This window comes from Indicator indicator, chromosome 13 (assembly GCF_027791375.1).
Source record: "Indicator indicator isolate 239-I01 chromosome 13, UM_Iind_1.1, whole genome shotgun sequence".
Lineage (NCBI taxonomy): Eukaryota > Metazoa > Chordata > Aves > Piciformes > Indicatoridae > Indicator > Indicator indicator.
In genome coordinates, this window is record NC_072022.1 from 14,057,301 (window position 1) to 14,072,450 (window position 15,150).

A 15,150-nucleotide genomic window follows, 5' to 3' on the forward strand; every position below is an offset into this window, starting at 1 on the left:
GTCCATGACTAGTGTCAAGAATCCCCCAGCCTGGCTGGCAGCTAGGCATCCTGAGCTGAGATCCTGGTGTGTGGTCTTTAGTCAAACAAAACAGGCTGGCACACTTCCAGCCTTTACAGCAGACTTTTCAGTAGAAGAAACGAAGCAGAAATTTTTCAGCATTTGCACTGGGGACACTTGGTTACTGTGACTTGACTACACGTGTCCAGTTAATAGAGTTACAGGCCCAAGTTACAAAAACGGTCTACATGTTGTGTATTGTGCTTGAAGTTTTTGAGAATATGACAAATCAGGGACTTGATTAATGAGAAAATTGTTCACGTTCTTTTGGTTTATGTCCAACTAGCGGAACAAAAACTTATACTTACTGCACTTACATTTAGCACTAAAACACTGAACTGATATACAGGAATATGAATTACTACTTGGCTTGCAGACAGCAGCTCTTCAGTTCCATAAAATTGCTTATATTTTGTTTACTGACAGTTAAATTGTAGACACCTGAAGTTAACCTTTGTCAGAGGGAATCATGGTCCAATTGGTCAGTGAACTGTATAGCAATTTATGCTGTGTGTATATGAAGCTTTGGTATCAGAATTATTAAAAGGTTATTAGATTTCAGAATTAACTTCTGTGATTCACCAGAGTTCAAAATTTATACCCATGCTGCACAAGTAGTCCAATGAATAATGTATTCCTTATTAAAAAAAAAAAAAACTTGTAAGGATTTGATTGCAAAGTACTGATTGTTCAAAAGGCAGAAGTATTTATGAACGCTTAAAAATGTTCTTGTCTAAAAAAATGTAGGATCTTTAGGTTGAACTGGTAGGATAAGTCAGAAAGTGGAGAGAAGAACAGAAAGACTGGAAAGCAGGATGGCCTTAACACAGTTACTAGACTTCAGATATCAGAAAAGGCAGCAAAACCCTAAACTGTTACATGCAATGGAAAGTCAGAAGTGGGGGCAAAGTTGCAGAGATGCACTCCTGTTTAACAATCTACAGGAAGCCAGCTAAAGGCTGGTAGTGCCCTATTCCTGCAAAAAGCAGAATGGAAAAATACCTGTTGATCTTCAGAGCTGTAGTAAGGGGTGCTGATGTTTTGGGTTTGAGTTAACCACATAATTTTGCTACTTGGAAAGCAAAATATAGTTTATTGGAAGGTGTTTAGGGATAGCCCCAAATTGAAGCTCTCAAGAGACCCTTTGTAGCCCGTAATGTTTAAACAGCACAGGAATAGCTCCGTTAAGGTTATTCCACAAAGAGGTCTGCATTTCTGAGACTCGGAAAGGTTGCCGAATCCATAAGTGCTCTGGGCTTCTTCAACTTATTTCTGGTGTCTGGAGATGTGGTTTGAGTGTTGCAGTGCACTTCAGGAGTCAGTGTTTTGAAACTCCTCTAAGAGGAAAAGCTTCCAAATTGTAGCTGGTACCCCACCCAAAAAAAAGGGAATTAATGATACCCACACATTAAAATACATATAGATGTATGTTCACATACAGTTAGTACTTACTGGAACATATTAGTACATATTGTTTCTTTCTCAGCACCATTCCTTTTAAAACCAAAGACTTAATGTTTCTGTTTTCATTCATTAGGTACAAGATGTATGCTGCATCAAAGCACTCATTAACACAAGGACATGTAGTGTCCAATGCAGCTGTTTTGGTAGTACTTAGCTTGCAGCTAGGGAGCTTTTCTTGAGGCCATTTACCTGGCCGGACCATGTTGTAGTCTGTGTTCTGATGAAGTTCATCAATACAATGGCATTTATAGATTGATGTTCTGTTTCCAACTCTAGGAGGAAGCCCTGAGGCGACAACGAGAGCAGGAAATTGCACTAAGGAGGCAGCGGGAGGAAGAGGAGCGGCAACAACAGGAGGAAGCACTTAGAAGACTGGAAGAGAGAAGAAGAGAAGAGGAGGAAAGACGACAGAGAGAGGAGTTAATTCGTAAACAGGTGAAAAATGGCAGAAAGTACCTATTATATTTAATTACAGAGTCTGTCAAAACAATCAAACTTTGACACTTATATCCAAGCCTGAGAGACCATCATTTCGGTGGAAGAAAACAAAGGTTGTGGGACAGTATCACATAAATGAAAAATAGGTTTCATACCTGTATGTATCAGGCAAAATTACCAGAATCCCATCTGCCTTTCAGAAAAAGACCTGTGTTGAATGACTTTTCTGAGCCTTAAGTGGCTTTGCAACATTTCTACTCCTTTCTTCTTTATTTCTACTCCTTTCTTCAAAAGAAAGAATACAGTACTAGAATAATAATTTGGTTTGAATGTCAGTCTCTGCGTATTTACTATAAACTGTTTTCTTTAATGTCATCAGAGTTGATCAGTTTTGTCCATCTTCCTGTGCTGTGCCGATACTATAACCACTGTTGAAGTGATGGCTTTTTTTCTTCCTTTTTCTTATCATGCTATTAACAGGTATTTAATCTTGCTCAGCTTTAGCAGTCCATATTGGGCAAATTGAGCTTCCTGCCCCCTAATTGACATTATCACAGCCCCTCAGTCAAACTAAACTTGAAACGTGATTGGCTTCACATGAACTTCCAGGTCTGTCTCACAACTGCCTGTTATTATTTTAAAAATATTTTTCAGGGTTGTCCCTTGCAAGCCATTGATCACCATTTCTATCCTACCACAGGGTCATCTCTTTTGTTAGAAGCGTTTTTTCTTTTGAAACTCCAGTGTTGAGTAACAACAGTAAGCATCACCATCTGTGTCAAAACCTTTTCTCCCTTTGTTTCTGTCAAGTTTTATTCCACTGTGCAGTACTACTTGACTGCAAGTAGTATAAGCAGAGGGAACTCAAACTGAAAGGTGCATGACTCCTACAAGGAAATGGGATGAGCTACCTTGAGCTAAGGTGATGTTATGCTCTACCAAGGTCCTTGGTGGAGTGATGGGCATTTTCAGGGGATATAGACTATTTTACTAGACGTTTTGCTTGAGAAATGTAAAGGAACAATCTAAACAGCACTGATGCAAAGGTTTCTCTCTATTCTGTCAGAATGTCAGTACTACTGAGTAGGAGTAATTTAGGTTTTCTAAGTCTGCTTGTCTTTGTATCCTGGGAAGGAAGAGGAGGCTGCCAAGTGGGCACGTGAAGAAGAGGAAGCTCAGCGGCGACTTGAAGAAAGTCGGCTACGCATGGAAGAAGAGGCAGCCAGACAGCGGCTCGAAGAAGAAGAGCGAAAGCGCAAGGAGCTGGAACTCCAGCGCCAGAAAGAAATAATGAGACAGAGACAGCAGCAGCAGGAGGCTTTACGACGGCTGCAACAGCAGCAGCAACAGCAGCAACTTGCACAAATGAAGGTACCATTTTACTACAGTTGTAATTTTCTCCTTCGGTTCAGTGTAGTAGGTAAAACAACACCTGGATTCAGGGTTGTCTAGACTAGCTTGAACAGAGCAGGTGTAGATGAACTCTCTGGAGAGGGAAGATGGTCAATAGCTCACTGTGGAAGTGATGGGAAAAGTAAGACCAAGGTAAGCTACAAAATAAAAAAGGTTCAGTTGATGGAAGCGTACTGAAAAAGGATTCACAGATGAGTATGTGTGTTTGTTTTGCTGCAATGAGCAAGAGCCAGTGCAAAGTTTCTAAAGCTTGGAGTTCCTGAAGTTTGATTGCCCTCTTTCAGGCAGTGATGTGTTATGTTAGTCCTAATACAGAGTGTCTTTGACACACTGCCACTTTGATACGTCAAAGGGCAGCTCAAACACAGGACTTTTTTATACTTAATTTTATACTATCAATTGTTTTGTTAAACTTTAAAGGTGACCTTTCTTTCTCCCTGTGTGTCAGGCTAATACTGATTTTTTCATGATTATACTTCCTAACAATGCGGTTTTTGGCCCAGCTCCCTTCGTCTTCAACATGGGGTCAGCAATCAAATTCAGGAGCTTGTCAATCCCAGACCACACTGTCATTGGCAGAAATCCAGAAATTAGAAGAAGAACGAGAACGGCAACTTCGAGAAGAGGTAAATGCTAACAGTAATGGAGTGCTACTTGTTGGAGTGGACTCAGCTAGGTTTGCTTAACTGCTAACTTATTAGAAGAAATAATGAGGGTGAGGAATGTTTTTGAAATATGGTAACTCAGGTCAAATTCTGTCTTTCAGTAATAGGTTCAGCAAGTACTTGGTTGAAAGTTTTTGTAGCTTCTTAAAACTTAAGTATCTGACAGGAGGGAAGACTGTAGCTTTACAATCCTACATGTATAACACATTCACAACACAGTACAAATTCTGTCACTGTCTTTGCAGATATGAACAAGACTAGGGCAATTTAAGGAGGGAGGGAAAACCTAACAAGTGGTGGTACAAGAGAAGATATTCCTTCAAGATGCCAAATGCAGCTGTTTTGACAAATGTGTTCTGTCCTGGGCTAATACACAGTTTGTATTTAGTGGGTACTTCATGAGTACTGCATCTAGTTCTGGAGCCCCTATTACAAGAAGGATATGGATGTGTTGGAATGCGTCTAGAGAAGGGCCACGAGGATGATCAGAGGGCTGAAGCACCTCTCCTATGAGGACAGGCTGAAAGAGTTGGGGCTTTTCAGTCTGGAGAAGAGAGGGCTCCAAGGAGACTTTATGGCTTTCCAGTATCTTAAGGGAGCCTACAAGAAAGCTGGCGAGGGACTTTTTAGGGTGTCAGGTAATGATAGGACTAGGGGGAATGGAAAAAAAGTAGAAATGGGTAGATTCAAATTGGATGTTAGTAAAAAGTTCTTCACCATGAGGGTGGTGAGACACTGGAACAGGTTGCCCTGGGAGGTGGTAGAAGCCCTGTCCCTGGAGGTTTTTAAGGCCAGGCTGGATGTGGCTCTGAGCAACCTGATCTAGTGTGAGGTGTCCCTGCCCATGGCAGGGGGGTTGGAACTACACGATCCTTGAGGTCCCCTCCAACCCTAACAATTCTGTGATTCCTATTTGGAGGCACTGTGATGGCTCAAAAAATAGTGTGGCTGTTATCCAGAAGAGAGTGAAATCCATTTGAAACCAGTTTCCTAGCTAGACTGTTGAATAGTAATGGTCTTCTGAAAGTACAGACAAGCACTTTTGTCCTGCATGCAACAGCAAAGGCGTCAACAGCGTGAACTAATGAAGGCCCTCCAGCAACAGCAACAGCAGCAGCAGCAAAAATTGTCAGGCTGGGGTAATGTCACCAAACCAACAGGCACCACCAAGTCCTTGCTGGAGATACAGCAGGAAGAGGCAAGGCAGATGCAGAAACAGCAGCAACAGCAGCACCAGCAGCCGAACAGAGTCAGAAATACTACGGTATGTACAGTATTTAATCCATGTGTGGAGGGAAACAGTGCACCAACAGTTCTCCATGTCTGTTCATTACTGTTCTGCTAGGTCTGGTGATAATAACCAGGATCTCTTTGTTGTGTTTCAACAGCACTCTAACCTGCACACCAGCATTGGGAATTCAGTGTGGGGCTCCCTAAACACTAATCCCAGCAACCAGTGGGCATCTGACCTAGTCAGTAGCATCTGGAGTAATGCTGATACCAAAAACTCAAACATGGGTTTCTGGGACGATGCAGTGAAGGAAGTGGGACCTCGTAACTCGACCAATAAAAACAAAAGCAATGCCAGCCTCAGGTAGGAATTGGGGAAGGAGCTTTTTCAAAGAAAGGCTATCAGTCCTGAGACAACCATTTAGCAGTTATATCATCTTCACGTGTTTTCCTTTTTAACTTCCTTTGTCACTCAGGATCTGTTCAGACAGCAAAAGTAGCTAATAGGTCACCATTCGCAATTTATTCTGTCTTCTGTTTAGAAAATAGGTTAATTCTTAAACAGTGTTTGCATCTGTAAACTAGCAAGTCATGTAACACTGTACTGTTGGTTAGTCTGGTAACTTAAAACTTACCACAATGCATTTTCTTTACCTCAGTAAATCTGTAGGTATTACAAGTAGACAAAGCAAGAAGGTGGAAGAAGAGGAGAAGCTGTTGAAGTTGTTCCAGGGGGTTAATAAAGCCCAGGATGGATTCACTCAGTGGTGTGAACAGATGCTTCATGCACTCAACACAGCTAACAACTTAGATGGTAAGAGGTGATAATGAGGAATAATATGATCCACTGGGAGAAAGTTTGTTTTCTAACCAGAAAACTTTTCTGAGGAAAAGTGGTAACAGAATCACAGAATCAGAATCACAGAATTAACCAGGTTGGAAAAGACCTTGGAGATCATCAAGTCCAACCCAACACCATCTAATCAACTAAACCACGGCACTAAGTGCCTCATCCAGGCTTATTTTAAACACTTCCAGAAATGGTGACTCCACCACCACCCTGGGCAGCCCATTCCAATGGGCAATCACTCTTTCTGTGAAGAATTTCTTCCTAACATCCAGTCTAAACCTCCCCTGGCACAGTTTGAGACTGTGTCCTCTCCTTCTCTCACTGGTTGCCTGGGAGAAGTGACCAACCCCAGCTGGCTACTACCTCCCTTCAGGCAGTTGCAGACAGCAACAAGATCTCCCCTGAGCCTCCTCTTCTCCAGGCTAAACACCCCCAGCTCCCGCAGCCTCTCCTCACAGGGCTTGTGCTCCAGACCCTTCACCAGCCTCGTTGCCCTTCTCTGGACACACTCAAGCAGCTCAACATCTTTCTTGAACTGAGGGGCCCAGAACTGGACGCAGTACTCAAGGTGTGGCCTAACCAGTGCTGAGTACAGGGGCACAATGACTTCCCTGCTCCTGCTGGCCACACTATTCCTGATACAGGCCAGGATGCCATTGGTCTTCTTGGCCACCTGGGCACACTGCTGGCTCATGTTCAGCTGCTGTGAACCAGCACCCCAGGTCCCTTTCTGTCTGGCTGCTCTCCAGCCACTCTGTCCCCATCCTGTAGCTCTGCATGGGGTTGTTGTGGCCAAAGTGTAGAACCCGGCACTCAGACATGTTGAATCTCATGCTGCTGGACTCTGCCCATCTGTCCAGCCTGTCAAGGTCCCTCTGCAGAGCCCTCCTACCCTCTAACAGATCAACACCTGCCCCCAGCTTGCTGTCATCTGCAAACTTGCTGATGATGGACTCAATCCCCTTATCCAGATCATCAGTAAAGATATTGAACAGGATGGGGCCCAACACTGATCCCTGACGGACACTCTGGCAGACAATACACCATGATAATGCACTGTGGCCACAAAATGGGGAAACTGTTGTCATTGTCAAAACAACCCACATTTAGGAGAAACCACCTTAGCAGCCTCAGCCATCACTAATGTTTTGTCATTTGACTCAGTGAGCCAGATGTTTTCCCTATTCTACCACCCCAAGCAGAGCCCCTCCATCAGGAGTTGCCACAAGTCAGATTTTTTTTTTTTTCTTAGCTTCCCTCTTTGGGCATAAACAATTCAGACAGACAACTCAACAATTTCCAGATCATTCTCATTACTATACCAGTTGAACTGGGAATGCAAAGATCTTCTCTTCAACCCACTGCTCAGGGTAAAAGACCCACTAAATGGCTGCCTAGTTCCTCCAGGTTAGAATCATAGAATCAAGAAGGCTGGAAGAGACCTCAAAGATCGAGTCCAACCTGTCACCCTACACCTCATGTCTATCTAAACCATGGCACCAAGTGCCACGTCCAATCCCCTCTTGAACACCTTTAGGGATGGTGACTCCACCACCTCCCTGGGCAGCCCATTCCAATGGCCAACCACTCTCTCGGTGAAGAACTTTCTCCTCATCTCCAGCCTAAACCTCCCCTGGCGCAGCTTGAGACTGTGTCCTCTTGTTCTGGTGCTGGTTGCCTGGGAGAAGAGACCAAACCCCTCCTGGCTACAACCTCCCTTCAGGTAGTTGTAGACAGCAATGAGGTCTCCCCTGAGCCTCCTCTTCTCCAGGCTAAACAGTCCCAGCTCCCTCAGCCTCTCCTCATAGGGCTTGTTTTAATTGCAGCAAAATGGCATCATTAAATACTGGTCTAAAGAACTGGCTGCATCATCTCTTCCGTGGTTTTCTGTGTGCTAACTATAGCAAATCAGTGGGTACTGAAAACAGGTTGAAAGTCTGTCACAGAGCTCTCCTGAGGACTTTTGGTGATCATGGAAGCATTATCAGGCAGATGGCTGAGGATCCAGGTCACCTTTAAGTGCAGGCAAACATGCTCCCATGCAAAGCAATTGTTGGTGTGAAACTGGTTGAATTTTCCACTAATTTTGCTGTAGGGCACATAGAGCAACACCCATTCTGAGACCACAACCTGATGCCTTCTTGTACCAAAGCACTGCAGGCATCTCACTGTCTCCAGTGTGTGCACACTGCAAAGTTGTGGTGCTGTGGGACCCTTTACCTTATGTGGGGAAGCAGTGCTGTCCCAAGAACCATGGCCACAGCTCATGCAGCTACAGTGTCACAGCTTCCCTTCTCTTAGAGAAGTGATACCAGTAGTAACTTCTTGTCCTCATCTGTGGTGTACTAACTGCATCCAGTGGCTGTGCACTGTAGTGCTGTTGTGAGTCATACATCCACAGTGAGCTTCCATGCTTTCAAGGTTGCTTAGTGCCACAGGTATCAGTGTTTTGTCCTGATGTTTTCCTGGGTTGTCATTTGCCCTTATCCATGTTCAGGGCCAATTTGGATGAGGCCTTGAGGCATCAAGTCTAGTTGAGAGGCATCGCTGCCCATGTCAGGGAGGTTGGAGTAGATGGTCTCTAAGATCCCTTCTAAACTAAGCCAATCTATGCTAAAATAAAACTTAAGTTAGTCTAAGGAAAAACAGGTGGTAAAGAAGGTGTGCTAGTGAGCTAGCTGTGACCTTCAGGTGCTTGCAGGTCAGGTCAGCCACTGTGCAGTGTGATCTATTGTGCTTAAGCCTGTAAGATTGTACTGTTGACAGCTCAGAAAAGTGTTTCATCTGGGCCTGGCATTAAATTGGAGCTTTAAATCTGGCAGTGGCTGAAGCTGGTGTGCTAACTGACTGACTCTTATGACTGTCAGTTTATTTTTCCTTCTCATTGCAGTTAGGTGGCAATTCTTGCCATTGCTTTGGCTGCAGATTAGGTGAAACAGTGCATCATAGGGCTTGGACGGCCGAGCTGTTTTTCATGGCTACTACATTAGCAAATATTTTGAAGATAAATCCAAAGTTTATTTTTATAGCATGCATTTGTTCACGTATCTTCATGCATTCCCTCATGGTTTGCCTTCTTCTTGCAGTTCCCACGTTTGTTTCTTTCCTGAAGGAAGTGGAGTCTCCCTATGAGGTCCATGATTACATCAGAGCCTATCTCGGAGATACTCCTGAGGCCAAGGAGTTTGCCAAGCAGTTTCTTGAGCGCCGTGCCAAACAGAAAGCCAGTCAGCAGCGGCAACAGCAGCAGCAACAGGTAGACCTTACTTGCTGCGGGCTTGAGTGGGGGTGTGCAGAGGCAGTATTTGAGTCTGAAGAGCCTGCCTTTCTGCTGGATTGACAAGAGGATGAGCAGGATATTACAGGTCATGTAAAGTGCAGAGAATAAAACAGATTTCAAATATTTACTGCAGGATCAAGTTTCCTTTATAACAGTTGAGGCCAACTGTAGATCAAATAGTGGTGTAGCATGCTGATCCAGGATGTGCTTTAGAAAGGTGAGGTCAGTGCCTTGGATTGATGTGGCAATGGCTTGTGATGCCACGCATGCTGTAGAAAGGGCTTTGGGCTGTGTGCAGTACCTGTAAGTCACACTTCGCTGTGTAACCTTGTACTTTGTTTTCTAGGACTCAGTGTGGGGAATGAACCACAGCTCGCTACATTCGGTCTTTCAGACCAATCAGAGCAACAACCAGCAATCCAATTTCGAGGCTGTGCAGAGCGGGAAGAAAAAGAAGAAACAGAAAATGGTTCGCGCAGATCCCAGTTTGTTAGGTCAGGTTTAATTTTTAGAAATTAATAGATTCATAGAATTGCTAGGGTTGGAAGGGACCTCAAGGATCATCCAAACTCCCTGCCATGGGCAGGGACACCTCACACTAGATGAGGTTGCTCAGAGCCACATCCAGCCTGGCCTTAAAAGCCTCCAAGGATGGGGCTTTCACTATCAACCTGGGCAGCCTGTTCCAGTGTCTCACTACCCTCATGGTGAAGAACTTTTTCCTAATATCCTACCCATTGCTTTTTTTTTTCCCTTCCCCCTAGTCTTACGATTACCTGGCATCCTAAAAAGTCCCTCACCAGCTTTCTTGTAGGCCCCCTTAAGATACTGGAAGGTCACAATAATGTTTAATGTGGAAAAATTTGATTAATATTTTTTCCTTGTAAAGTTCCTCTTAATCTTAAATGGGAATATTGAATTTGAGCAGAAAAGGTAGCCGTTGAAGTGATGTTAACATTTGTTTCAGTTAAGCTGTCTGTCTTTGTTTGACTTGACCGATGCCTCTTTTACTGAATTTATCCTCATTTGTTCCTCTAAGAAAAGCACATTTTCTGTCTCTTCCTGAGGAACAGCTTCTTGAGGCTTGTTGTTACTCCCTCCTACTGGTTTTTTTTTTTTCTTGAGTTAATTACCCTGGTCAGAAAAGATGGCAAAGATCTTGTGGAAAAGAAAATCAAAAAGTAGTCGCAAGTTTTCAATCTGAGACAATGGAGATGATGACATTGGTAGTCAATATTTACTTATGTTCTCCATCTTAATTTTTATGTGAGAACAGTAGTTAACCAGCTCCTTTAGCACTGTTGGAAGGGTTTCTTTAAAGTGGCCTTTAAGGGCATCATCTAAGTTCCATCCATGGTGAGCACTCTAGAATGCAGTGCATCATCGTAGTACTCATGTGGAATAACTGTGTCCACATTTGTGCCATGTGTGATAAAAAGGGCAGTAGGGCACCACGCTTGGGGCAGTGTTTGTTGTACTGGTGCTGCTTAGCTGATATTCCTGTAAAATAGCTGGGTATTAATCCCAGGAAGTCACTGCCTTTTTAAGGCTCTAACGGAGCCCTGCCTTTCTTATTTGTTGTCCCTTCTCTATAAAATCAGTGCTTGAGTTAAATCAGTGGTTTCTGCATTGAAGTCGTGTGACTTCATTGAATCCTAACCTATGCCATGCCTAGGTGCAAATCCAGTGACTCTTTAGCTGAATAGTTTAAAAACCTGCTTTCATAATGTGAAGAAGGCATCTCTGAATGCAGTTAAGAAGTTGCAACTGTGAGAGAAGTAGCAATACATGCAGCTCCTTGAAAAAGATCCCAAACCTTTTAGGTAACATACCGCCACAAGAGGGAGCCAGAACAATTTTCTTAAACATAGTGAAGGAGCACTTCCCTGTTGGAGATGAAGACTGTGAGAAGTGGTTTGTTTTCTAGCACAGAGCAAGCCTGCCTAGCGTCTTAAGACACTGAAATGTCCAGTTTGTGTTCCTAAGCCTGATGAATGAAAACTTCCCTTTTTCTCATAGTCCATATGGGATTCATACAACTAAGAGTTGTACTTCTGTGGGAAACTTGCATATGATGTTTCTTTTCTTGCAGAAAATAGTTTTGCTTTTTTTCTCACACTTGTCATGTGCTCAGCACTTACAGTTAAAAGATTGGATAGAGGTAGAGGTTTCAATGTGTCTGGAGCCATCTGCATAGCCTTATATAATTTTGTACAGTTTAATGTTGTATTTCTGAGGTAGAAGACTGTAAGAAAGTGTGGAAATACATGGAATTGCCACTAGATTGCATGGGTGCATGTGTTTAGGTTTGGAATTAATGGGTAGAATTGCTTATACCCCCTGAAGTGTTGAACATGATTCCACACTTGAATTTTGAGTTCCCAAATGTGTATTTCTGCCTCTGACTAACCAGAGGGGTGACAGGCACTTCCAAGTGCCACCACTCAAATGCACTCACTTCCAAGAGGTTGCTGAGCCATATCACCACTGTGCCTAGATGTGTCTCACACTAGTTGTGCAGATGACATATTTTAAATGAAAGTTGGAACTGGTCTTCTGCCACTCTGTTTTTAAAGACCAAGTGACACTTAGCTGAATAAAATAAATCAGGGAGCTGGAACACCTCTTCTGTGAATAAAGGTTGATTCTGGGGAAGAGAATGCTCCAGGGAGACCATAGGAAAAATAGGGACTATCTTTTTAGTAGGGCCTGTTGTGACAGGACAAATGACTACTGTGGTTTTAATCTAAAAAAGAGAAAAAAATTTGAGTAGATAAAAGAAAGAAATATCTTACTTCAAGGGTGGTAAATCACTGGCTCAGGTTGCCCAGAGAAGTGGTAGAGGTTCCATCCCTGGAAACATTGCAATTCAGGTTGGATGGGGCTCTGAGCAATCTGATCTAGTTCAAGATGTCCCTGCTGACTACAGTGGTGTTGAACTAGAGGAACGTTAAAGGTCCTTTTTAACCCAAACCGTTGTATGATTATATAAATATATAATTTATTATCTTTGATTTATTAAGGGAAAAAGCAAACAGTTTGAGTAATTTTATCTAGCCTTAACTAAAATTCCCCCTGAGTTTGTATGTATCACTTTATCTTCTGTATGCTGCTGCATGTAACAGATAAATTGCATCAAATAGAGAATACCACATTAGATTTTTAACAGGAGTCCTTTTTGGTTTGCAGGGTTTTCAGTGAATGCCTCATCAGAGCGGCTCAATATGGGAGAAATAGAGACTTTGGAAGACTACTGATCATGTGCAAATCGACTGGCTTTTCCTGCATCTGTTAACCATGGATTCTCTGTTTTGGACACCGACCTCTCCACCATGTGTTTTTCTTTGCCTTGCAGTGAATCACAGAATGAATCATCTCAGGCTGCTTCCTCAAGCCCCAGCAAACCCTTTCTGCCCAGGACTGCACAGGCGCTGTTCCTGCTGTCAGCCTAGAGTTGAATGGACTTTGTCAGAGTCCTGGGAGGGTGGGAAATAGGATTCGTTCACAAGGCTGATTTGGGCAGCAAGCTTGCACTATGCTGTGATTTCTTCTGCTGACATACCTGGAAAAAAAAATCATTTGGGATTCTGAAAGCCATTGCTTCCCATTCTTCTGGTTACTCTTACCACATCCAACACGTGCAGTCGTGGAGAGAGAGAGTTTGTGGTTAACAGATGTTGGTCAAAACCAAAATGCCACAGATACTGACTTGCACGCTCCATCAGGGCAAGAGGTGCTCTCCCCGGCCAGGAGTTGCATTCATAAGCTAACCTTAGAACTGGCAACAGCAGAAGGGGCGGTGGCGGGCGCAGTTTAGCTTGGGTTGGTTTGAAGTTGCACACCCCCTGCCAGCCCTTCTCAGCATTCTTTTCAGAGGGAAAGCTTGAGTCTGTCTTCATTAGGTGGTGATGCTGAAGCTGGCGGAGTTCCCCGTCGGCATACTCCAGCCTTCCTGGACACATGGGGACTTCTACTCTGGGAAAAAATGTGGGGTGGCATCTCTTCTTTCAGGTTGAATTTATCCCTTAAATGCTACCTTTGGAGGGTTAGGACCAGTTTATTTTGAGCTCTTTTCCTGCAAATTTGTCTCGTTTAAGAGACAGTAGGATCTTTACTGTGTGGATCTTTAGTCTTTGGTGAGAGTGAACACTGGCTTTCAAATATATACCCCAGCAAGTCCTTGCTAGTTGTCATTTCAAGCAGTGCTTAGGGTAATGAGCAGAGATGCCCTTTTGTCATGAAGAGAGACTATGGAGGGCGAAGCTATGTGCAATGATGGTTCTGCTTACCTTTTACACCTTAAACTGCTTTGCGCACCTTCACTGGGATCCATAATCTTTAAGTATTTATGGAATCATAACTTTCCTCTCTCACCGAAAGATTACAACCACCTTCCCTTCTCCACCCACTCACATGCACACACCACAAAAGGAAGAAAATGAAAACTGCCAAATGCACTTAGTTTCAACCCCCTGGTCCCATCTCCCATTCCCAGAGGGTTATAACCTGTGAAGGGAAATGACTCTACAGTTCTGGTGGAGTTGTATAAAGGTGTCTGTTGTTCTGTCATCACTGCCTAAAGAAAACAGTTCGAGTTGCTTAAGAGCAGTTTGGCTTTGGATTTTATTTCGTTTGGTTTATTCATTTTTTGGGGTCACCTTCCCCTCCTCCTCCTCCTCCTCTCTCTTCCCCCTGCCCCAAATGTGTACAGTAACTATACAGAGACTGCTGCAGACTTGTATATAGTTTTTGGATCCAATAGCATGGAGAGACTTGGAACTGTTGCAAATCTGGTCTCCCTGTCTCCTTTGCTTTGTAAATTCATAAAAGGGGGAAGAGGGATAGTTAAAATGTTTACAAAACTTTAAACTCCCTCTGAACTTTTGCCAGTTGGGGGGGAGGGGGGGGGATGAGAGAACTTAAATAAAACCTGGTTGTATTATATCTGAGAGAAAACTTTCTGCTTGATTTTGTCAAAGCTGAGTTTTGAGATAATTCCTGGTGCTAAAACTGACCCAAAACTCGACTTGCATCAGTTTTCATCAAGAAGCAACAAGCAAATACACAGGATGTGGAAGAACAACTGCTGCTTTATTTCTTCCCTGGTGAGGAATACCGGTGGGTTTTTTCTACTTGATAATTTGAGAGTTCAAATAAACATCAGTAAGTTGAAATTGGAAGATTCTGACAAGAAAGCTTTAATTTCCCCCTGCTCTCCTTACAGAAACATATGTATTCATTCTCGTGGTGTTTATGCAGGAGAGATCGAGCCATGGTTGGTTTTCTGTTAACACAAGAACTTGGCCACGGAGCCTTTTTTTGCCTGTTGGTAACCACCCCACCCACTTCCAACTCCCTTTGCTAAATGAGAGGTTTTATTTCTTCCCTCCTCTCCACATAAAGTCCACACAGACACCTTGTAGTCTTCCCTTTTTAGACAAAATCTGATTTTTCCATTTTTTTTTCTCTATTTGCTAGTTGGTTTTGTGTGGAAAATCCCAGTTGAAGTTAATGATAAATGTCTTTTTAGCATGCAGAACACCAGTTCACAATACTAAGATGAAACATACACAGTAGCTTTGCATTATGTTTAGCTGAAATTGGGGAGAGCAGTACGTGTTAAGTCAAATGATAATTTGACTTAACAGCTTTTTTTTTTTTCCCTCGAGTGTATAATGTGTCTAGTTCATAAGTACTTTCTGTGTTTTAATGGTATGATCTAATTTCCACAAGCTAATTTTGGACTACTC

The 15,150-nt window shown here is 43.2% G+C and overlaps 1 protein-coding gene across 1 annotated transcript in view; it reads left to right on the forward strand.

Annotated features, from left to right (window-relative positions):
- The window catches only part of GIGYF2 (GRB10 interacting GYF protein 2), an 84,321-nt gene extending 70,040 nt beyond the window's left edge, over positions 1 to 14,281 (forward strand). Inside the window, exons 20-28 of the mRNA XM_054386369.1 lie at positions 1,801 to 1,959; positions 3,097 to 3,333; positions 3,879 to 4,001; positions 5,101 to 5,304; positions 5,429 to 5,634; positions 5,930 to 6,084; positions 9,207 to 9,376; positions 9,747 to 9,894; positions 12,590 to 14,281. Of these exons, the coding sequence (XP_054242344.1) occupies positions 1,801 to 1,959; positions 3,097 to 3,333; positions 3,879 to 4,001; positions 5,101 to 5,304; positions 5,429 to 5,634; positions 5,930 to 6,084; positions 9,207 to 9,376; positions 9,747 to 9,894; positions 12,590 to 12,657 (1,470 nt within the window). The 3' untranslated portion in view covers positions 12,658 to 14,281. The remainder of the gene's footprint in view (positions 1 to 1,800; positions 1,960 to 3,096; positions 3,334 to 3,878; positions 4,002 to 5,100; positions 5,305 to 5,428; positions 5,635 to 5,929; positions 6,085 to 9,206; positions 9,377 to 9,746; positions 9,895 to 12,589) is intronic.
- Positions 14,282 to 15,150: the final 869 nt, after the last annotated feature.